Below are 25,506 nucleotides of genomic sequence, written 5' to 3' on the forward strand. Positions count from 1 at the left end.
ACATCCGTAGTATTATCTAGATACTTTTAGATAAAAATTCTTATTGAATGAAGCACACTGTCTTAACGTAAGAATGATTATTTCAAATATTTGTGAATAATTTTGTATACAAGGATATGCATAAATAGGTACCAGAATGATATGAAATCGTTACAGCTATTATTCAATAAACTAGTTTAATCTTTTAAAATTATAGTTGAATCACATATTTAATCGTTTTTGAATCTTTGAATACAATTATAATTATTGCTATAACTTAACGTGTAAGTGTACCTAAGATTATACATACAATTATTTTTGATTATTTAAAATATTATAAATACAATATTCTAAACATAATAATAATATTATTGATTATTGAAATAACTAAGTATAGATTTTGTTCTTGGATATACAATTATTACTTGTGTTCGCTCAAGGTGATTACAAAGTAAAATTTCTTAGTTTATTATTAGTTTAAAAATATTTTGCTTAAAAATTAATTAAAAGCTAGTAAAGAAATTATAACACAAGCGGACTATAAGTGTTCGTTATAATACTTATGTCTAATGTATTCTATCACATTTATGTAATTTATTTTCAAATACGCCCACAATATATCTTTCCATGAATGATAATACAATATGTTTATTCTACGTTTTATCCGGTCTATAACTAAATTAAAAACACAACGCGCAGCTTTTGTATGAGTGTAACACATTTAGTAAGTACAGTATATTTACATGGACACTAAATTATTAGAATTTCATAATTTAATTAAATATCATAATATTACGCATAGCGTATAGTTACATTAAAATTAATAATTAATATTAATGGCTTTATATACTATATTTTAATGGCATCCTTATTTTGTAAAAGCTTTAGGTTATTAACATAAGTTTACAATAAGAGTAATAAAATGTGTTGGGTGAATATAGTTAAATCATAATTTAATCTTAATTTAACTCTAGAATTATTCATTCGAAGCGTCAATACTCGCTACACTAATATTTTAAAAATTGGATGTATTTTTAAGTAGACGGTAATTTTTTCGCAATGTACTGAATTCGTATACTATATAAATATAGTACACACGAGTGGAGTAAAGGGTCCAGTTCACTTGCCATTTATTTGGGCGGCACGTCTGGTCGTTCTGTAAAAATCACAGTCTTAAATGATAAATAAATGCAATTACATTATTCACCCGGTGCATTCGTAAAACCATCCCAACGTGTTCGCCGGTGTGGTACTTTTATCGTGGGAGTGCTTATAGAATGTGTTTTATTATTTTTTTTTTACATTGATTGCGTGAATTGCACGTGATAGAAGTAACAGTGTGTTTGTGTGAGGATACTTGTGATTTATAAATGTACACCGTGATAGGTTGAGAGACGGCTTACCACTTGTTCCAGGGCTTCCGGCCGACCCACCGCCTCTTAATCATGTCCGCCGCTTTCTCGCCAATCATGATGATCGGCACGTTGGTGTTGCCGGACGTGACTGTGGGCATTATCGAAGCGTCTACCACCCTGAGCCTGTCGACACCGTGAACCCTAAGTTCGGCGTCGACCACGGCACTCGGATCGCTTGCCGGTCCCATTTTACAACTGCCCACCTGGTGGTTCTCGGGTCCTGTGTTCCTGCGGACGGCGCACTCCCAGTAGGCGTCACAACCGAAAGGTATGTCCTCGCAGCCCATTGCCGGCTGTCGGCTGAGTTCCATTCCATACTTTTGCAGAGCAGACGTTTCCGACATCCTGATGGCTATTTTGATGCCGTCGATGAGCGTGGCCACGTCATCCGGATGTGTCAGATACTTGGCGTAGATAGCCGGATGGTCCAGGGGATTGGAAGATTTCAGTTTGATCTGGCCCCTGCTCTTGGGATGCAGCACGGCCGGGATCATTTGGATGCCACGGCGGGGATTATCGTTTTCTTTCTCGCCGACCTGTCCGGTCTTGGCGCAGTTGGCCAGATAACCGCCGAAGAAGTACTGCAAGTCGGGATAATCGTCCATGGGATTGGCGTACTTCGAAGGCAGTATGGCCGTCACTTCGGATATTCCCGTGCCCGACATCAGACCGTCCCTGAACAACAAGTATTCCATAGCTGTGGCCCAGTTCAGGGCGGTGGTGGAAGAGTCGTTTATGTTGAAGTTTACGAAGAAAGCCACATGGTTTTGCAGGTTCCGACCCACGCCCGGTAAGTCGTGGACCACTGGTACGTTGACTGCATTCAGGTCGTCTTGGGGCCCAACGCCAGACAGAAGAAGCAACTGGGGCGAGTTGACCGCTCCTGCAGAAACGATCACCTCGTTTCTTGCCATGATCCTGTCGATTTGTCCGTCTCTCATGACTTCAACGCCGTAGGCGGTTTTTTTCTTCGGATCGATTAATATTTTTGTAACTGTCGTGTTCAACAAAAAGTGCAAGTTGGGTCGGTTTTTAGCCGGTCGCAGGAACGCCCGAGCCGTGCTGTACCGAGAACCGTTACGAGACATGGTTTGGGCTATACTGAACCCTGTGTGTTTTGCGCCGTTCAAATCTCTTATCTGATATCCCATTTCCAGACCAGCTTGCAGAATAGCATGAGACAACGGAGGGTGGTATGGGAACTGGCCGACCGGTAATGGACCTCCGACACCGTGAAAACCGGGATCCATTGCGGTGGCCTGTAGATTGTCTTCGGACTTCAAGAAATACGGAAGCACGTCTTGGTAACTCCATCCAGGATTTCCTAACTTGGCCCAGTTGTCATAATCGTGCCGACTACCTCGCATGTACATCATTCCGTTCATGACACTAGTGCCGCCCAACACCTATAAAAATATAATAAAATATCATTATTTGAGTAAAATACTTCCGAAATTCTTATCACAACCCAACTGTGAATTTGAATTTATAATATTATTTTTATCATTACTGTCAACTACAACGTTTCAAATGCCTGCAAATCGATCAAATATCTGATGCACTCGAACATATAACACTCAAAACAGTTCATAATTATTTTTATAGTTCCACAATGGTTTCCTTTTAGTTATCTGACAGCACACATGTGTTTTTGTTTCATAAAATGTTTTGTTTTAATTTAAAAGGCGTTTCACACTTAAGTTAAACTCGCGTTAAAGTCTCTCGGATATTTAAAGATAGTGTTTGGTGGCATTTCGTTAGCCTGTTGGTTTTGATTTAATTTTCGCTGATTCAAAATAACGCCGCAATAAACATAAGTTAAAAGTCATAATAACTTAAAGGCAGGTTTTAAATACAAGGCTCGCGTAAAATAGTATAAGAACAATTTGCAACGTTGACCTTTAGATGTGAGACATGTTGTATTAACATTTAGGTCTGCGAAGATCTCAGGTTAGTGGTTAGCACTTCTGCTTGTCGTGTAGCAATTTTTTAATAATTAAACTTTAAAGTTTTAACAGAGATTTGAGATAACACAAATCAATGTCTGGATTTGATTACATGTGGCTTTAAAATAACAAAATGTTAAATTTTCCTAGTTGTGTGTACTACGTCGATATATGAAACGCGCTTCAAAACAAAAACAAAATATAAAACGTACATTTTATATATATATATATATATATATATATAAAACAGAAATTAGCAAACACATTTGGGCTGTCTGACGGGCAGAAGGTAATAATTACATAGTGTCTGTGTGTTTCAGCTGATTGTATTAGCTATAATAATATGATTAGAGCGGCTGGACGATGGATCCGGTTCGTGCAGAACCCATAATATATAATATACTGTATACGTGTTGTGCATATTATTATTAATGTATTATTATTATTGAAATAACCATCGGTGACGTGGTTATTATTCATCTTATTATTTTTAAGGCACGGTTCGTATGCTAAGCAAACGGTGGATTTGCAAGAGGAGGTGTAGGTATAATATGTAAACGTTCTAGTTCGTCCGGCGGTCAGCGGTTGCTCAACCGTAACCATACACGTATTCCTAGGTCCTAGACTGTGTAAACTTATATATATATATACATATTAAAATATCTCGTTGTATTAATTCCTCCGGCCATTGTTAACCGAATAATAATAGCGCTGGGCGATGTGTATGTACGCATAATATTATACACGTGTACGATAATGGTAAAATAAAATAAAATAAAAAACGGCAGGGCCAACGGCGAACAATAATGATTTTATATGTATGTCGTGTACACGCTGTTTGCGCACCAACGTTACTCCGGAACACTCTCTCCCCGCAATTTTCTCACCTAAACGTTAGCCGCAAGTTATTATTGTTATTGTATTTTTTATGTGTGTGTGTGTATTGTGTATGACGTCACACACATAATATTGTACTTTTTTTACGTTTTTAATCACTAATGTGGATACACACACAATTAATATAATACACTGTCACGGGCGGTGTATGCGCCACGATTTTCGAATAAAACAAAATCGATTTTTCGTTTACAACAAAATCGTTTTTCTTTTGCTTTGGATAATAATTATTATTATTTAGGCATGTTACCCGGGACCTGTAAAAATAGTCGATTGTCATAGGCTTTTATACACGTATCACTGGTTCAGCATAATATCGTTTAGCTTATGTACCTTCCCGCCAAGGACGGATAAAACACAGATTTGAGTTTCTTCAAAAGTACATTCGGACAACACATCATTCTATCAAAAGCCGAACCTGCCTTTATTTTAATGGCCATATTTTATAATTGACCTAATTACATTACATTAATTACATTGAACTAATTTACATACACAGGGTATGTAGTTAAATCTGTCAGATCTAGTGTTCGGTACTGAAATAGGGGGGAGGGAGGGATATAGGGAATGTTAACTGTCCGAGGCGAAGCTAAATAAAATAAATAGTTTTCAAAAAGTTATTTGAAACCACCCCCCTTAGACCTTAAAATATGTTATAGTCGAGTTGAACGCATACTACTTAAAACACCACATTCGCGGGAGACTCGTGTTAAGAAGGAGCATCAGACAGTCAGAAATTGCAATTTGAAAATGGTAATGGTAATGTGAGTTACACAATTCGATCATTATTATTGTCTGCGATGAATTCACAAGCTTATGAATATAAATTAAATATTATTTCCACGTGTTTGGCGGTAGCCCAGCACAGATGAAGTATCAAAATCAAAGTTTACACGCTTGAATCACGACTTGGTGGAGAGTTTCAAAGAAAGTAATGTATAAATCCCAACGACACTAGCGGTCATCTACGGGGTTACTTGAAATAAATCCAGCTCTCTCGGATATCTATCTTGTTTTATAGCTCCATTGTGCTCGTGACAACTTCCCGGTTATAATATTCTACTTACACCATAAGAATAACCATGCGACTTACTGCTGTGCCCATGATATTACAATAAATCATTCGGTGTTTTTATAGATTAAAAACGATACATAAAAACGTCAAAGAAACGAGACTATTATTTTTTATTATCATAAACTTAATTTCGATTTTTTTATACATTAGTTTTGCCGATATATTTTAGCAGCCGGCGACAGTGATCGGCAAACGCACAGACGCCTTGCCCACTCGGCCATTCGTCCTCCTTTATGTGAACCTATTGAAAACTTAAATCAGGCGCTAACAAGAGTCTTAGAAAAATATTGCAACCATTTTGTCGTATTGACGGTATATAACAATAAATATACTGAAGTATTATTCTTCTTGTAGTGCCTTACTGTTGTACATAACAGCTACGGGCTACCATTAATAATAATATGTCGAGTCATGTTATTAAAGTAATATATGTATAAAAAATCTAAAATAATATTATGTTGCCAAAATAGTAACAAAATAGCTCGAATACAAAAAACAGTGCACTGGTGTTTTTTTTTTTTTTGGTACCGACCTAATTTGAAAGCCGTTACATATAACACATTTAACCAAATTAATATAATAATTTCTGCTACACAGCAAGAGTTTTTTTCCCCATGACGGCGTGCTTCTATTGTTTTTGATCGGTTCATTAGCGTAAAAAAGATATTCGGTACCATATATCGTTCAATGGTTTTGGTCACGAAATCCGAATGCGCGTTATGGCGATCATGAACTCGTATAAAAAAACCACAACCTCGGTATAAGTACACAATATGGCCTACTGATCGAATACACCCGTTGGTTTGCAGATCTGAATTGACCTGGATATTGTGTATCGTTATTAAAACCAATGTTGTCGTGACTTAAAATGAAAAAAAAAACAAATACCATTTTCTCGCGAAAAAATAAAAAAACACTAGTCAGCGAAGGTCGTCGAAAAAAGCCTACGCTTACTTAGTAATTAGTAAAATTGTATTCTATAAAGTTGGAAACCACAAGGACACAAGTCACTCGGTTACTGTTACTTTCTGTACAGATAGTCGCATTTTTTATTTCATTATAAAATTTATGAACTACGTTGAAATGCTCCAGTTTAAATTTCAAAACTGTAAAAAAAACAACCTAACCACACTTCGCAAAAAAAAAATCATTCCCCGTATAATTTTAGTTGGTTTTAAATAATTATTTCTAAAATTAATGTAAACTGCAAATCCAAAAATAGCATTTACTTTAAAATTACAAAGTTGTTTAAAATTTTGAGAAATAAATTTAGTTGATTAATTTTTTTTTGACATCTGAATAGTTGGAATTTAAAATTGGGACGTTAATACTGTTTAAATATTTTCGTGATGTCATTGCGCTCCAGTAAACAGGAATAGAAGTTTATTGAAGCCTAATAAATTTAAGGTCATAGATAAAACATGTTGTGCAAACACTTATGTATATATAGAAAACTTACAAATAGTAATAACTAGGTGGAACCATGTAATTTCAATGATAACACATTTGCAGAATGACTAATTTTTAACTGTATTATTAAACTCCTTCATATAATAATATTACCATACGAAATTTTAATAATATTTTTTTATTTAGTATGACAATACAAAATTCAATACCCATCAAGTATCTAATAGTTGATAATAATATAACAATTTTATATTGTAGTAGACTAATGCACGATGCACTTATAAATCTTTTGGAAATGTATTTTAGAATCAGTTTGTTATATAATGTATAAATGTATTTTATCACATTAAAAACACTGTTCTTTTTGATATGTAAGTAAATAATTTTTTTTTTTTTTAATTAAGAATTATTTTGAGAAAGAGAAACAATATTTTATAAATTAATGTTTTTTTTTTCAACTACACTTGACGTAAAAACATTTAAACTTATTTTTTTAATTAGGTCCTCTGTTCTTGATTAAATTATAGTTTGTAGTTGTAATTAACGTATATTGTTGCCCGGCCAACTATTTTTAATACGGTTGCATTTATATAATCACCAGGAAACTAACATCATGTTTAGGTACCAATGGATCTTGATAATTTTCATGGGTCAGAAGCAACGGTTTGTCGAAACAGCATCTCGTTAAAAACGTATAAATTTTTATACTTAGGCTTACATAAGTTAATCTCAATTTGCCTTTTTTTTTTGCAATTATAGTTAAGCGCCAATTTTAATGATGTTATAATGAGCTTTTACCTCTACGAAAATGTCGACCATGTACAGTGTACACATGATCTCACATTATATTCTTCTTTGTCTCACTCGATCACACGAAGGAGGTCACCTCCTTAATCTTTTACCGCTCCAACTTATTGAGCTGTTTTGGGACAGACGTTAAGTTACGACATTAAAATCCACTCCACTCACCCTGTCAACTAACTTCTTTGTCTACTTTTACCCTGGCCTCTTTGTGATATTTTTTTATCTTATTCATTACTTTATTTCCTCCTTTCTTTTAACAAGCCATACCATATCAGCTTCTCCTTTTTCCTGTTACTGATGTAACTCCTGATCACTAAATTTACATTCATTCCTAATTATATGTTATTCTAATCTAGTAACTCGCCTCACAACTATTATTATATGTTAACATTTTCATATCTGTTATTTCTGATTTCTTCTCATTAATTTTATTCAATGACAAACACAAAATCCTCGCCGACTATTTTACGGATTTTTTTTATAATTTTCCTTTTATCGTTAATAGCACACTGATGTCACACATTATAAGACAACCTCTGTTTCGCAACCAATAAAAATCAAATGTGGTACCATTTGCCCAAGTTTGACTGTCCCATATAGGTTGATAAAATATTTAGTTGACTGATTTTCAAAAACACTTACTTTTCCTCTAGGCCAATAGCACCGTCTTTCTTTTTCTCCTAGACATGCCATTTCTTCGGGTTCTGTCGAATAGCCCCAATCTATCGACGAACCTAAGAAATTAAGGAACATTGACGGCACTTGTGTGCCCGTTGGTTCATCGCCTCCAGCTTCAATAATTAACACTTTCCAATGCGGCACCTGCGGATTAAAAAGATAATTAAATAAATTAAATACGTTTAAACCAAATAGGAACATTAGCTTCAATAATAACAACCGTTTTAAACTTAATTGTATTTTGTGCTCAAAAACGAAAGTGCACCAGTACATTGTCTGCTGAAAGAGTTTCGTCGTTTGACCGTAGATAGTAAAATAAATAATAATTAATGCTAACAATTACGACCAATTTAGAATTATTTCTGTTAACACACGCTCTGGTAGAAAAATCTGGTATGGAAGTTATTTTAAATAAAAGAAAGAAGAAGATTATTGTTAAAAAACTAAGTTCACTATATCCACACACTGTTGGATCAAGAACCAAAATTCTAATTGTATCACAAAATGTATTTTGCTTATTGCAAACAAATTGTTTGTTATTGTTAGTAGGGAAATCGTATTGACTACAATACAAACTTACTTCACTGAGTCTACTGGCCACCACACTACCACCGGCTCCTGAGCCTATTACGATGAAGTCATACTCTCTGTCCGGTATCAATCTAGACAAGGGTCGACCACACGGGTCTTCGATGTCACACTGCGACCGAATGAAAACTTCTAACAAGCCCATAAACAACATAAACTGCGATCCTCCGCACGTGCTGGCCAGCGTTGGCCCCGGCTGGGTCACCGGACAATTGCAGCCACTCATCCCTCCAAACCTGTCGAAAGAGAAAATTACAAACACTATAGTATGTTATTGTAATGTTATGTAATAATCATTAGGCCGAAGGCGAATTTGCGTCGATTGTATTGTACTGCCGTTTGAAAATATTGTAATGTTGGCATAAAGCTTTTAGTAAAATTCACTGAACCGTAACCGCGGCAGGTGGATGAACTCTATGTCAGACGGGATAAAGAAATACAGTGCTGTGCTATAGTATGCGGTAAAACAATTATATTGACAACAAAATATGTTAATAGTTCATTATTTATTATGCGTATTGCGCCTAGATGATTGGTCACATTGGTAGATCTCGTGTAAGGTCATATTAGAACTTATTAACCTTTTACGATTAATTAGATATTAGAATTTGTATCCACCTTAACTACGCATTTAAAAAATAGTTTATATTTAATTTGATTAGTCAACAACTTAATAATTGTAAAAAACGTACATTAACTATTATAAACGAAATAAAAAAAAGGATTAGGTTTTTTTTTAAATTGTCGTTTATAACTATACATACAAATCTACCTTCCCGGAAGTAACGCGGTGTAGGTAGATGTTTAAAGTTATTAATTCGACATTAGTTGATATTGAAAGCACTACACGTATACTTATGCTTTGTCTGGGAAAAACTTTCTTTTTTCCCTCTAGTCGGTCCGAGTGAAATTCGCACAAACTCAATCCCGACTAAACGCACACTTAAACGGCGTTCGCGACAATTATTGTCATCATAATTCATAATAATATACTAAAACGTTTGTTTATCACAGTTATTGAAAAAGTACAAGCGACCATAAACCTCCAGAGTGGGAACTTTTATTTCTTAATTTTGTTTTTTATTCTCAACGGTCCTACTCTGTAACGCGTATTTCTGTAAAACATAAATCCCAGAAGCGTTTTTTTTTTGTACCAAGTACCCAATTTGCGCAAGTCATTTATAATATTACAATTATGGTCAAGTGTAATTACAGTGTGTGGTCTACGGTAACAACATTTTGCTACCGCACACGCGTTCACACAACCCGTTATTCTCAATGGCCATTGCGGCGTGTCTTTTCGCTTGGCAGTACTGTAACAGTAATTATGTAGTGTTTAAAAATATACAGTGTAACCCTGCTGTTGAATGTAATAATAATATGTCCATTCGTTACTGTTATTGCCACTTTTGAGTTTTCTCCGAAATGACTTTCTTCAATTTTTAATAACGCGTATAAATCAAAATGTAAACACTATACAATCATTTTTGTTCTCTGTTTCATATTTTATGTTTTAATCCGTTTTTGGGACCTTTTGCACCTTTTGCACTAACCTAGTTGAGACGTACGTCATATTGTACATACATTCAAAGTTCGTTAAAAACATAATTGAACCGATTGCAAAGTTATTATTATTACATAAATGAGCAGCCTGCCTAGAGCTACCGTAATTCGTTTTTTTCACTTTTGTAATAATGACATTTACTTTCTAGAGCACAATAACATTATGGTCATCATACAAACTCAGTGTAGTTGTAATTTTGTGTATCTATAGAAAAGTTTAAATAACTTTTTTGATAACTGTGATACCTAAAATTAATACAGAATGAACAAAATTATGCTTCATCTATAATAATATTTCTTTTTAGCCCTAACGGTCATTAAACATTTTCCTTTATCATAAAAAAACAAAGCTAAGTCTATATCGTTAACGAAAATTAAGTAAGCGACACGCATTTTCTGGTATTAGACAAACCGTATTGTGCATTAATTTTAAATAAAAACATCAACGTTAAGATATATAATGTATATATGGTTCGATGGAGCGGATAATGCAAGTATTATGAAGTACCTACGGCGGTTTTGTGTGTAAATTGTAATAGGTTTTAGATTTCAGATTTGTTTTGTGTGTATGGAAAATAATATATATAAACCCGTTAGCCATTGTCCATTAGGATTATTTCTGAGTTCAAGCCGAACGATCGTTATATAAATATATAGAGATGTAATTGCAAGTTTTAGTGTTAAACACGAGAACTATTTATCTTACCTATCGTATACATAACACATCTACCAGCTTTAATTTACCAAATGTGTTCTTGCTTTTGTTCACTAGAGACATCGCCGATGAATTCCATATTTTATTCTTATAATTATTAATGCGATAAAAAAAGTTCATAAAACGTGGAAAAAATAAAAAAAACCATAACAATCTGTATAATATAAAAGAATATTATATTATCAATATTGTGAATAAATGAATAAAAAAAAGCATATTGGGGAATTTGTGTCTAATTGACAAAAAACGATATAAGGATTAAAACAAAAGCCTTCTAACAATAGCGAGCAAATAATTACCAAATTTAAACTATTGCATTGTGTGTCACTAAACTGTATACTATGAATGATTCCTCAGACACTTTTTTGATATTAAAAAAAAACATATTATACTACACCCCTACATCAAACCATCTAAAATAGTCAACCAGTCATAGTCACAGCTCTGTCGGACAATACATACCACATGAACGTGTGTCAAATTGTAGGCCAACATTGAATTTGAGGAATTTATAATCAGGGGCCGACACGATGTCATGAGTTCAATAACGTGACCGAAATTGTCTCTTACAAGAACGACAGACGAAACAAACGCATATACATTAATACACGCCTTCGCTTTCTACCCGTTGGTAAGGCTTTATATGACGAATATTATAGGATATCAGTGCAGCACTTATAAGACTAAACCGAAAATCCGAACCAGGAATCCTCTGCCTCAATCACAAATTCCCGAAACAAATTTAGCATTATTCTTTAGAAGTTCACGTAAATGACTAGCTATGGTTGACACATTTGCTACAAATTTACCACAATAGTTGACAAATCCAAGAGGAGCTCTTCAAATTTTTTGGAATATCAACTTCATGGCTAGCTTTAATCGTATCAAGGACAGCTGTGTACGCGGGAAACAGTATACGGCCAGTTGTCCATCACAGCCGTTTCACCATTATTGCATTCTGACGGTCTAAGATGACTTGTAAGACGACCTTCCCGTCTGCCGTCACTCGCGATGCGTCTTGACGAAATCTTCATTCGACCGTGGACGGATTGCACGGTTTCTAGTGTCTTGACGACGAATCTCTCTCGTATACTTAACCTTAATCCCTGTGCTACTATTTATGACAATGCGAACACACACATAACATATGTTTCCGATAGACTCCGGCGGAACAAACACATCTGTGTTCTCCAGCGCATATTTTAAATAAATAAATTATAATAGAATTTTTTTTTTTGTTAAGTAATAACACAATCGTTGGCCGGTATTGACCTCGTTTCGGGCAAACAGCATCGATACTCTTTAAATTATTATAATAATAATAATAATGATAATAAATATATTTTTAAATGCACCGTGCGTGACCGTAATGGTAATCAATTATTTCGAAACGACTTCGTTTGCTTTTTGTCGTTGTCATTTCGTTTGTACCTACCTTATTTTTATATCAATCAATACGCATGCTGGTCTACCGATTGCAGTTGTTTGCATCGAGTATTTACCGGAAAGTGTGGAAGCAATCACCGCTTGAAAACCGAAGTACAACCACCTACACGCCGAACAGGAAAACCCAGAATCGGATTTCAGCGTTCGGTTACTTGTCCACTTAGATCCGGTCAGTGTCAAGGGCATAGCGACTTTCTGTGTTGCAAAACGATGCTGCTTCCTGTTGATTTTTATGTGGCAATTGAAGAATGTAGTGCGAAAATAATATGTTGTTACCAATATTATTGTAGAATGTTGCTAAAAATGCGGTGGCCCACACACGATCCATTTTGTCGGATCAGTTCAGAGCACGTAGATAAACCTATTGTGAATGACCTAAACCGAATGACAGTCTTCGTTAAGTGTACAAACCCTGGTCTACAACGATATCTACAAGACACATAATTCAAGATATGCTAACTACTATATAAGTACCTGTGGGATTTCCTCACGGTAATAAAAATGTATAAATCATTAGTTCTCCCGTAAAAAACTATTGTGAGCATCTTAATTTTTAGCGATTATTAAGTTTGCTACAAAATTAATTTAAAGCACAAGAATATTTTACACATAGAGCATAAATATCCACCGGTTTAAAAGTGAATAAATTATATAAAAGGAAAAGAAAATGTCCATTGAGAATGTGGTGTTTACTCTAAAAAGTAACTTCATAATTAAAATGCATGTATTGCAATAATTTTCATATTTAAAAAGGTTTTAATGAATAAATTTAACGAGGCAACGCCCACAAGGGAAGAGTTGATTTGTGAAAATTCACAGAATCAGAGTTGTGGAACGTTTTTTTTTTTCTAACAATATCATTAAATTTGTATCATGATTACCGTGAATATGTTTAACATAATTATCATAATACGATATTTATTTACACGCATAGCTATTATATAATCATTCTGTCGTTATCGTTACCATAGAGCATTTTTAGCACCGGTAAAGATTTCTCTTTGATAATTCAAATGAGGATTAGAAATAAGAAATGCGGATAAGGATGTACATGTACAATATACAATGCTGGTGCATTTTTTTAACAGTGTCAGACAATATTGGTGGATCCACGGAGAACACTGTTTTTTTGGTCGATTATCGTTTTACACATTACTCAACCGCCATAGTTTTACCGCAGGTCAGGGTGTGCGGAATCGTTGTGCATTCATTTTTACTTATTATTAATATTTCCATAGTCGGTAGAACATTCTTCAAGGTTCGATTGCTTTTGCTATGCGAGTAAGTCATGTTGAACGGTAAACAAATACAGTTTGAGAATATCCGACTAATGGCAGAAACGTTTTTAGCTGGATGAGTGAATGGTAGGTGAATAGCTGTTAACCGCGAACAGAAAGAAAAAACTGAAACCTCAAAAACCAGTTTGCAAAATGTTAATAGTTTGACAAATTTAAAAAGCGTGTAACCCTGTAGAGCTCTGACAAAATAAGCATAAATCATTTTTATTTCTACGGGTATAAAACTGAAAGATAAAATAGTGAAGTCACTGGTCTAAAAATGATCAACTAAATTAATAATAACCATTACGGTAAATCATTGAATTAGGGAACGTCATATCTAATGTTCTTAAAAAAAGGATTTCATTAAAATTAAAACATATTCTACATAATCACTTTAAGGTTGATTTCCCACGATTTTTGAGAGACAGCTTAACTTTTTTATGGCTTAATATAACCTTAGAATTATTATGTCAAGTTTTTTTTTTAGTTGACAGGCGCCTCACTAGCGGCAAACGCGTTTTAACAGTATAATATTATGTGTACCTACTAAGTAAGAAACACACATTGAATTGACCATTATAAATATTTACGGTCGAATTTAATGCACATCAAGTTTTCCAACTACATCAATTTATGACAAATATTTTTGTAATTTATTATTTAGTCTATGCCGATGTACGAGTATTCTTAAAGAAAAAAAGACAATACGTTACTCCACAAAATCAGTAATATACAATAATTACTTTTATATTTTATAGATTTTTTTTTCTAATATATTCACGGAGATTGCAGTATACATGAGTTTTTTGTGATACTTAACACAAAAATTGTGTTCTACAACTATTATTACTATGATAATTGTTTATATTAATTGGAAATTTAAGTACATTACTAATAAAAGCAACAGTACCTTACACCTGCCAACTTATTATTAAACCACGCATCATTCCTAAAAAAAAAAAAAAAAATTAAATTAATTATTTATACAAACTAGTTGGCATTTGAATGTTTATATTTTCATAAAAAAAAAATCATAAAACTAAGAAAATTACTATCCCGCCATTGAAAATGTATATTAATTTTGTTTTTTAATTTTATTTAAAAGTTTTGTATTTTTCTATATAATACTATATTGAGATAGGTATTAATTTTCAAGATGATATTATAGTTTATGGATAAAATCTTATAAATTGGAGGAAAAAGAAACTTTGAAGGGGGAGGTTGGCTTATTAATATTTATAGTCACATTTAGTTAATTAATTTACATTACACGCCATAGTTGAGGCGCCTTATTTATTATTAGTTAACTATTTTTTCCAATTTTACCACGTAATAGAGTAAATTATTAAGAGATATTTGTTGATAACAAATCGTTGTAAAATTCAAAATAACTCTTGACCATGTTCTTAACATTGGACTACACAACGGCAACATCAATTAGGTAGATTAGTCGTTTTGTAATAGGTAAACACATTGTTTTGCCGGTTTACTTGTAAATTACCTATTTAAATTGTCTCTGAATATTATTATGTTATCTCCCAGTACAAATTCTTCTTCGATACCACCGAAGTGCTGAACTTTGTTTTATGTATTTCGACAGAAAATATTGTATTTGATAAAAAATATAAACACTATTTATATTACTACAAGTTTTTGAAATGGCGTGTTAAATAATAGTATTATGTTGAGCTGGTCTGTACCGTAGTAACAAAACGCAATATTATTCTCTATATAGAAAGTATCCGTTATTCACCTTGTTAAATAGGTATATAATTTACTACGATGGTTATTATCATAATCCGTGCCTGGATAATGTCAATTTTATGAGAAGTCGTGTAGTTAAACGTACTTAATAATAGTGGCCGCTCGGTTGCCGTGATTCGGTATAGTGTAGAGAAGATACACGAACAGACCCATGTCCATTACACCCAAAGCACAGGCTCGGGATAAAAATATTATGAAGTAATAGTATTTCCATGGTATTTGAATCATCGTAGCTAAAGGAGACTTGTCCACTAATGCGATGGCACACGAATCATCAGTTGGTCTTAATCGTGTCATGGATCATTCTATACCCATAAAACATATAATGGTGTTCACAAGATAGTAGATCCAGGTACAACTCGTGCGGCTGTTAGAAATTATCAAATAAATAAAAAAAAAAAAACTTGAGGAAAATGTTAAGGTATAATTCGGTTAGGAGAGAAAATAGGGTCAAATAGGTCACGATCTTGAAGTTGCTCAACGATCCATGTATATATATATATATATCAGATATATTTGATATATATATTCAGCTAACATCGATTCCGCCAAGGTTTCAAAAATTAAATTTGAAATATCGAGGCACCAGTTTTACGCATGAATGATCTCCACCGTTTAAACACTTCACATCATTCACATCGTGTTATTATTCAACACTTATATTTGGTACAATCGTTTTTGCTTTTGAGATTCAAATGTCTTGAGAAACATTTATTTAGTATAACCTTTTATTTTACTACGGATAATATAGGTGTATTGTTTTCCAGCGTTTTGTATTTGCGGACAATTTAATTTGTACCTAACTGTACATACTTAGTTACTGATTTTTATTTGTTATTCATTGTCTGCAACGACGAATTCGACGGTTTCTATTTGTTTTTCTCTTTTACATTTTCATCCGATGGCGAAGCAACCACGAATTATCAAACCTTCGTTAATAACAGTAAGATAACAATATATACTTTTATCCACGTCCAAAGACATAACGTTCTCATCCGTCACGATAACTGATAAGCATCTATTCGGCGAAGGATAAAATATACATGTACAAAAAATGGAGAAAAGGGCGCGCGCCGTCGATTTAATCGTACCGAAATTCTATATACTTACATAAATATATAATTACACACATTATTTGTAATTTTGTAACTCGGTGAACATCGCCAGACATACTTGGCTGATATTTAGAGCGCACGATATTCGTGACTGTTGCACGTCAAAAAACTAACACTGCAAATTCACAGACTCGAGTACAGACAATATAGTCTTTAGAGGAAAGAATATTGAAACAATTGTGTGAAGATCATACAACAGTGTACTGAATGATTTATCTCACTCTATATCATATCTGTCGATTTTGTGAAATTAGTTTAACGATTCCCCAGCGTACTTTTTCTCATATATTTTTTTTTATTATTTCTTTAAGTTTGGTTAACCTTGATAACCAGAATTTTACGACGAACCCAACAGTCCCAATATAATTGTATAAAATAAAACATACCTAAATAGTTAAGGACAAGAAACCAACTTCTCGTTTCGTACATACAAAATCAAACATATTAATATTAATCTAAATCCGGGTGTTGATCATTACACGGTAAGACAAGGTAGTTGACCGGAATTTTTATTAGTATTGACCATGAATAAACTTCATGTGTCTATATTGTAAACCATTATACAGACAAAATATTAAGTAGGAATAATGTTTTTATTACTTAAGGTCTCCGAATGAATAACAGGAATTTTGGATTTCTTAATTTAAAGATTAAAAGATTTTTATTTATGGTTTGTTGAATATTTTTTAAAAGATAAACTATAAATTCAAGTGTTTTTTTTAATACTTTTTTAATACTACATATGCATTTAACCTTAGTATTTTTTTTGCAACGACTGGAAAACATAAAACAGCTAATTAAATGTCATTAGGTACCTGAGACACTGAAATTGGCATAAATTACTAAAAGGTTTAAATTAACTTATCTCACTTTTTGTAAATTTGGGTAAATGACCTTATATAAGTTTATATCTTCTCTCAGCGTTAAATGTTTATTCTGTGTGCAATTTTTTTACATTGCATACACTTTAAAACGTGTGTCGTAAGAGTAGTAATCTGACCAAGTATTGTCCGAAACTAAAATTTGCCTTTTTAGACAGAAAGAACAGAATACAAGTAAGTTCATAAGAGTTTCAATAGATTAGCACTTGGGGAAAAACGCAATAAGGTAATATTACACATAAGTACGACGATACCTCTGCTCCATCGTGAGATGTTATATTTTACATATTTTTAAAAAAACAAACGTAATTTTCTAACAATCTTTTTTATGAAGCCTTACCAAATGTGGTTTTTTAAATAATACTAGTTAATAAATAAATATTGCGAAGTAAAATTTGAAACGATCATGTATATTGTATACATTAGACTCTAATGATTAGAGCAAACACAAAAACAAAACACTAAAACGAGAATTTTCTTTCTGCTTCATTTAATGTCACAAAAAAAACCCTGAAATAATATTAGTCGAAATCCTTGAAAAATGTTACGAGTTATAGCAATTAAGGAAATATACTTTAATAGCTGTTACAAGTTTTAGACGATTAAACACTATGTCATGGTATAAGAATTAATATATCCGAGAGTAAATTATTAACAAAATATAGGTATGTATATAAGATTACATTCGTCAAATATAGAAAACATTTATAAAATGGAAAGATTTTAGATTCTTTTTTTTTCAAAGATTTTCAATTATAAACCTATTTTATAATCAAACTAAATATATATTAAAAATAAAAGTAAACACGTTAAATCTATAAAACATAAATGTGTTAATGTAGTAAATATTATGTTTGAACTTTTAGTTACTACATAATATATATTAATACTACCTATATTTTAAAGACGAAATTACCTATTACATACCTAGCTTAGTTGTTTTGTTTTTCATAAAAGGTTATTGTTACATAATTGAGCAATCAGGAATTCATAAATTCATTTCCAAATGTCAACAAGGAATTGTATATTGAAAATAATATATACATATTAATTGTCAACAATTAGGGTTAAAAATTCAAGAATTTCGAAATCTAATATCTACAGTAATGTCTTTGTTAAACTGAAACATATTTATCCAAGTGCGATGTCATAGTATAATGTACACTATTTTAAGGTAATGTTTCGGCGAACTCGGTACCTTGTTGGAAATTGCAGTAGATAAATAAATAGCCGATAAAAAAAAAGAATATTAACCAATGTGATATTGAGATTTAAAAATATCGGGGAGATTCAAGGCCACTGTAAAAAATTAATAAATTATCAACTCCCTAAATCACCCAACCCGCTGATGACTGATACCGATGAGCTATGTCGTCATCAGACCATTCTGGTATAGTGTTGTTTAGTCTTCTCTATCAGATAAAAATATGAAAAAAAACTAACATTGTAATTATTTAGCAGAGGTTGAGGACCAAAGGATCGTTGACCTTCTACAAAGTTGTTGCGTTGTTGAACGGACAACGCCCATCACAAGCAAACCTTTTCAATAAATAACGTAGTAACTAGTATTTTTTATAGGACTTAAAAAAAACAAACAATCGCGTACGAATAGTACAATATAATCCGGTTTGGCATGAAATAGTAGTTATGATATTAATATGCAAACACAGTTACAATAGTGTGCCGTGTCAGCTATAAGATACGAATCCGCCAAACACGTTTTGCACAATCTTCTTGTGTTGGATTGACATTCAGAATTGTCGGAAATTTAATTGAAATTCGTATAGGTATAGGTATACTCCGAACAAAATAAACGAAACAAGTGGTAAAATTGCATTACCGCGGTGACAACTTGTATGGCTAGTATTATGGTTGATAATTTTCGAACAAACATAGGTAGAGGTACTGTGCTGGTTTCCTGGTGACTCATGCGATGGTATAGCCCATCGAATGACTTCTGGAAGCAGTATAGAAAGCTTGTCCAGACTATTTAGTTTTTCGGAATTTCGATGATGAAACTATATCACTTAGCAATGTGTAAAAGTTTCTTAAAAATATAAGGTTTTTCAACAATTTTACAACCAAATTGTACGTAAAACAATGTGTGAGGCATCTTATACATTTGTACGGATATGTGTGTATGGAAATACATAACTCTCAATGAGAATACTTTCAATTAATGTAAATATAGTTTTGTTAATAGATATATTTTTAATCATCCTGATTGGTTCTACTTACGTCATGCAAGTTAAAAACGAAATACCATTTAAAGCCTTATTGAGTTTATAACACGACTAAAACGCGTGTACTTCGTAAATATACCTACTCAAATTGTATAAATATATTTTCAGTTACTAATTTATTTTTGTGGGAAAAAAATTAAAAACCTAAGTATGCTGTTCTGGAATAAAATAAAATACAAGTTCAATCAACCGAATGATTGTTGTATTGATGACCACCTTGAAATTATATTTTTTTCCTCCAAAGCGTATTGCAATGGTTATAGTCCGAAAAACCTAATCGTAAAACAGTTATGAATAACGTTGAGCAAAAACCATTATTTTCAAGTGACGTCAGTGGAAATTAATTTTTAAGGAACAACAATTAGAAACGGTCCAAATTCCCCATTACTAACCATTTTTTTTATTATTCAGATATAATTTCGCAATATTTCACAAAACTATCTACTTTTAGGAAATAAATTATCATTCTACAGCAGACAAGGATGTTATCTGTGTTACATATGTATTGTATTTCCACTATAAATTAAAAATAATACGCAAATCGGTTGAACCGCGTTTGTGTTTTATAACCTAACGGACTTGACTCCTTAGGTCAACTATTCTTAATTATACAGATTGCACACCGAGTAAAAATGTAAACAAAAATAAGCTTCAAGATTGTGTTCAACTTTAACATAATCTGACATGAACGACCTTCTGGTGTGCAAATATATTGATGAAATCGCTTTTAAAAAATTCTTGACTGTTGTAAAACCAAACACATCTTACAATGTTAAAAAGAACCTTTTAAAAGTAATATTATATTTTAAATATTTTTTTAACGGTTTTTTTCTCAATTTTAAAATGGGATAAGCCGTTTTTAAAAACACATACTATTCAATCTAGACACCATTCGAGATAATAACTCTATTTTTTAGTTTTGTTTTCTTTGTTTGGCTGAATCTAAATCTACCTTATTATTGATAATAATAATTAGTGTAATGGTAATAAGTTCATAAGTACCTATTAATAACGCGTCATCAGTATTCGTTAATTGCTATTTTAGTTATTTCATTAACCTTTGAACCTATTAGCTAGTTTAGATTAACTATTTAAAATCTTAAAAAAAGGAGCAATAGTAAAAAAATAACCTTAAGGCCGATGACCTCACTAATTGTGTAAGCCAAGACGAAGAGGATTACTATTTTCTAGTGTGGTAATGAGTATAGGTCTATCATTAGGATTGAGAGGCCTAATGACTATATTTGTGTCAAATTCTACATTGATAAATAAAGCTCTCTTGACTATATTATGATGTCATGTTAACAAACTGCTATGTTATGTACCTAGTACGAGTAGCGATGTATTAACTGTATTAAAACCCCGTACTTAATGATTGAACCCATTATAATTGTATTTTCCAGTGGAAATGCTACTTTATACTAATTGTTGTGTAATCATACAAATAAATAATGTCGCACGATATAAATTAATTTTAGCATTTGGAACACGAGCTCGATAAATAAATAAAAAATTGCATGGAAAACTTCATAAAGTAAGGAAATCTCGTAGTGTATGAACAATTTTTCGGTTAAAAGAGTGTTCTAATCAATAATTGAATCGTTTCAACTTCTAAGCTTCCTCAATAATTGGTATTCCATTACAGACGTTTTTATTAAAACTACATTAATCAATTAAGTGTTTAAAATTTAGTAATTAAAATCAGAGTTTGACTAGGCTGAAATACAATTTCAACCTGTCTACCGGTTTAGTGCCGGGCCCGATCGCACGAATCCCTAAAGCCTGTATCCGAATACAGTTAAGTCACATTTTCGACCAACGTCTCAGGTTCATTCGTCGACTGTATAAAAGTATTCAAAACATTTCACTTTTATTTTTGTTTGTACTCACGTGCAACTTGGACAACAGGAATAACGACGACGAATCGCACGTGTTATCAGCTAGATGCGGTTTCACGTTGCCGGTCGACTACCAACTACAGTGGTACACATTTCACCCGAACCGGTGGCGGATTACAACTGCGCCGGTGGTCAGACAGGCCAAACGTCTCGAGCACACACAGCCACACACGGGTGGAGAGAGATTCTTAAGGCGGTCGTTTCCGTTTTTTCTTTTGCTTTTCGTTTACTACCGCGCGTATTCGGCTTGTCACTGTTTATTTTTACGCATAGACAATGCGATTACGCGTTGCTCGTGTTCTTTATAGTTTTGTGTTTTTTTTTCTACCTTCAGTTCCTTTCTCTCCTGCCTTCCCCTCCTCTCGCTCCCTCCCCTGCGCCATCAGGCCATCAGCCACGTGTACTACCGCCGCTCAACTCTTCCGGTACGCCCGAGGGCCACCGCCGTCTGGACTAACGCCTACGCCATCATCCGACACAGATCTCCCATCAGCGATTGTCGTCACACTGTTCACAATAATAATTATCGTGATAAGCGACTAGTTTTTTATTTTATTTTCCCCAGGCGTTATAGATATAGGCTGACGGCTTTAGAAACGATTTCCCAAAACCGTATACGTCCAAGGTTTGACGGGTTAAGCGCCAAGGATATTTCACTAAAACCTCTCGCCGGACCGAGACGTTGTGCTCATCATTTTATGCCACTAATACATAGGTATTCTATCTATGATTTTCACAAATTTTCCGCAAGAAGTGAAACAAAAGTAGAGCGGACACCGGTGTCCGCTTTAGCGCTGAACGTCAATCTTTGAACAGAAATACCAACGTTTCGGTTGGGTCGTCAAGATTTATCCGTATCCTATCAGTTCGTGTTCTATCTAGCTACAGCAATATAAAATATACATTATTGTTACTTAAAAACGTAATGCGGCAGCATTGGTGACGTTGGTTAAATAAATGAGTACATATTCATCCATCATTCGCATAGAGATAGTTCATAGACGAACCTTACTATTATATTATATTATTGGACAGATAGAATAGAGATTAAAGTTTTACCTCGAAATTTAATGCTTTTATGGAGAAATATACCTTACTAGATCAATTTTAATACACTCATAACCGTTCTTACCAGTTAAGCTTACAAATTAAGAACAGCTAAACAATACTAAACATTTAAGCTAAACTAGACTGGAATGTTTAGCGAAACTAGTAAGAACGCCCATCAATAAAATTATTATTCATATAACAGTAGTTTATAAAAGATATTTTATAAAATCTTACTTTTTTAAATTATAGTAGACAATTTTAAAGGTTTATTCCGTTTACAAAGAAACCAAACTAATTTTTAGCTAGAAATTACGTCTACTTAATCTCAGATAACAGATAACAGCAGATGTCTATTAAGGGATTATGTAAATTATTACTAACCTAATTATTAACTTAAACTAAATATATATTACAATTTATGTTAAATAATTTCTAGAGCCGTATGGACTAAAGTACAGTAAGTTATTTATTTAATTTAATTTAAAACAGTGTTTAAATTCACAATTTAAGATCGTGGTAATATGTGATATGTCATTTGTATAGGAGAATTTGTACAAGCCAATACAAAACAAAATACAAAAGTGATTAGAAAACAAATATATATGCTGTACTTTTATCGAAAATAGTGTAATTTACAGTGTAATTTTGTGATACAGATATTAAACGATTTTGTGTTATAAGTATAGATATATACAGATTTATTTCCTAAAAAATACAAAATATGTTGATGTCGTCTAAATAAATACATTCAATTTCGATTTGTTTAACTACAAATTTAATTTTATGACTTTTTCAATATTAATATTAATATTTTATTCATATTAGTTAAGTGTTTTTTTTTATAATATTAGAGTTAATTGAGAACTTTAAACTCACCAAGGTGTACTCATATCCAAATTGTTTGAATGTAACACGGTAAACTAAAAATATGTATCTTAATTATAATGTTTTTTTTAAATGAAAAAATAAAACTATAGTATACAAGCTGAACGATTTGATTGCAATAGCCCTCTCATTTAGATCGTCTGGGTTTTATAAATCAACGAAACTGAGAAATCGCCATTATATTGACCAATGGTAATATCGATAATCTATAATTAACCTTCAATTTGTACTGGTTTAATTTAATACAAAACAAAAGCATGAATAAAACTATTCATTATAAATAGGTTTAATGTCGATTTAACAATAGTCATTATGGTAGAATTTTTTGTTGTTAATAAAAGTAAGTCTCCGAATTTATTGGCAAATAAGTAAGATTGTAATTAATATTGTTTACTTTTTTGTATTGTAGTTGATTTCAATGTAAAGAGGGGAGGATAAATACCATAAAACTTTCACTTCTTTAACATGCAATACCTGTGAAATGTCCAGAAGCACCATGAAAGCTTACTGCATAGTTTTTTACCAAGGAAAACTCTTCCAGATGTACGTAGATGTTTTAGATCCGAGTCAAGTATATGCACTCAAATTTGAAACCTGCAAACTTTTTTTACCTTAATCAAAGTGCATAAATATATGAACTTTAGACTACTTGTAGCTAAATATATATATTTATATTTTTTTTATGATTTTGGGTTTCTGATAGATCAATTAAAAATTGTGCTCACAACAAATATATAATATAAAACCTACGCTTATAGCACATTTAAATTTACTTACTTATTGTTATTGAACCGTTAATTCTATGTTTTACATCAAAGACAACAACTGTTTTAAATTCCAATTACAAAAGATCAGTTTGCTCTTGTCAAAGTAGTCATGACGTTCTGCTATACTGGTATCAGTTTTGTCCATCAATAATAAATATGGTAAAATATATATGTTATATGGTTTTACATAACTAATTTTTAAGCGCATTATAAGTGCACGAGACTCAAAATTTCACAGGAAAGTCAGTAGATAAGCTTGTTTTGTCGTGTTTGTAAACAACTAGACCATTTAGTGTTACATAAAACTAAATGATGTATTTTTGAATTTAATTTGTAGGCGTATGCGCCAAGTACATAATAGGGACACTAGTGCTTATAATCTCAAGCAAAGACATGACACAAAAAAAAACCTGTTTTCATCGACCGAAGTGCGTATCATAATAAACTAACAAAAATACATATATAATATAAATCAATGGATAGACATTATCCACAAATCGTTAAAACTGTATCAATAATTTGATACATTGGAACAAGGAATCATTGATGTGGTTCCATCTTTAGATTTTATTTTGACCTCAGTCACATCAGTTGGATTATGGAAGTTGGACAGCAAAGTAACTCTTCGTTTGTCTTTCCAGTTGAAGTGTCATACTGGTCGCTCATGTTCCAATCAATGTCGCCCATATTCATGTTTTTATTTAACTCAAACTTTGGTAAGTATTTTCGAGTACTATTAACCGTTGCACAGCAAAAAATACCTTTTGATTTCAGATATGCTAAAAGTGGTAAACTTGTAAAAAAATTATCGATGTACAAATTATGATTTTTATGCTGTAATGGATTTGTTAAATCTTTAACGACTCGTCCTCCAAGATTTGTTTCAACAGAGTCTCTTATTTTACCAGTGTCCAAATCATGTTTATCAGCAATTTTACAATGAGCGGTACCCAATTTACAAAAACATAACAGAAATGACATGGGAGGTCATAGTAGTAAATAGGCACTACGAACAGACAAAAATCTATAAAATCCGTACGCTGTACGCTGGCGGTAGGCAGTCAAGAATTATGACAACAGCATATAATAATATATAGTAATTCGGGA

At 32.6% G+C, this 25,506-nt stretch overlaps 1 protein-coding gene across 4 annotated transcripts; it reads right to left on the minus strand.

The window, feature by feature from the left end:
• Positions 1-269: 269 nt before the first annotated feature.
• LOC126846551 (glucose dehydrogenase [FAD, quinone]) lies at positions 270-23,652 on the minus strand. Of its 4 annotated transcripts, XM_050586117.1 has the most exons (6): positions 23,624-23,652; positions 14,707-14,745; positions 8,785-9,028; positions 8,169-8,348; positions 1,383-2,800; positions 270-1,135 (listed from the first exon to the last, which is right to left on the minus strand). In XM_050586117.1, coding segments are annotated over exons 1-6 (1,896 nt in total). In that variant the 5' UTR covers positions 23,638-23,652; the 3' UTR covers positions 270-1,134. The 4 variants fall into 4 exon arrangements, with proteins under 4 accessions (XP_050442074.1, XP_050442072.1, XP_050442076.1 ...); XM_050586115.1 differs by lacking the exon at positions 270-1,135 and having other exon boundaries at positions 1,264-2,800; XM_050586119.1 differs by lacking the exons at positions 270-1,135; positions 23,624-23,652 and adding an exon at positions 21,690-21,939 and having other exon boundaries at positions 1,264-2,800.
• Positions 23,653-25,506: the final 1,854 nt, after the last annotated feature.

This window comes from Adelges cooleyi, unplaced genomic scaffold (assembly GCF_023614345.1).
Source record: "Adelges cooleyi isolate 19-005CV unplaced genomic scaffold, UGA_ACOO_1.1 ACOO_flye_CR_arks_rails_tigmint_CR_PRNA_9, whole genome shotgun sequence".
In the NCBI taxonomy this organism is placed as follows: Eukaryota; Metazoa; Arthropoda; class Insecta; order Hemiptera; family Adelgidae; genus Adelges; species Adelges cooleyi.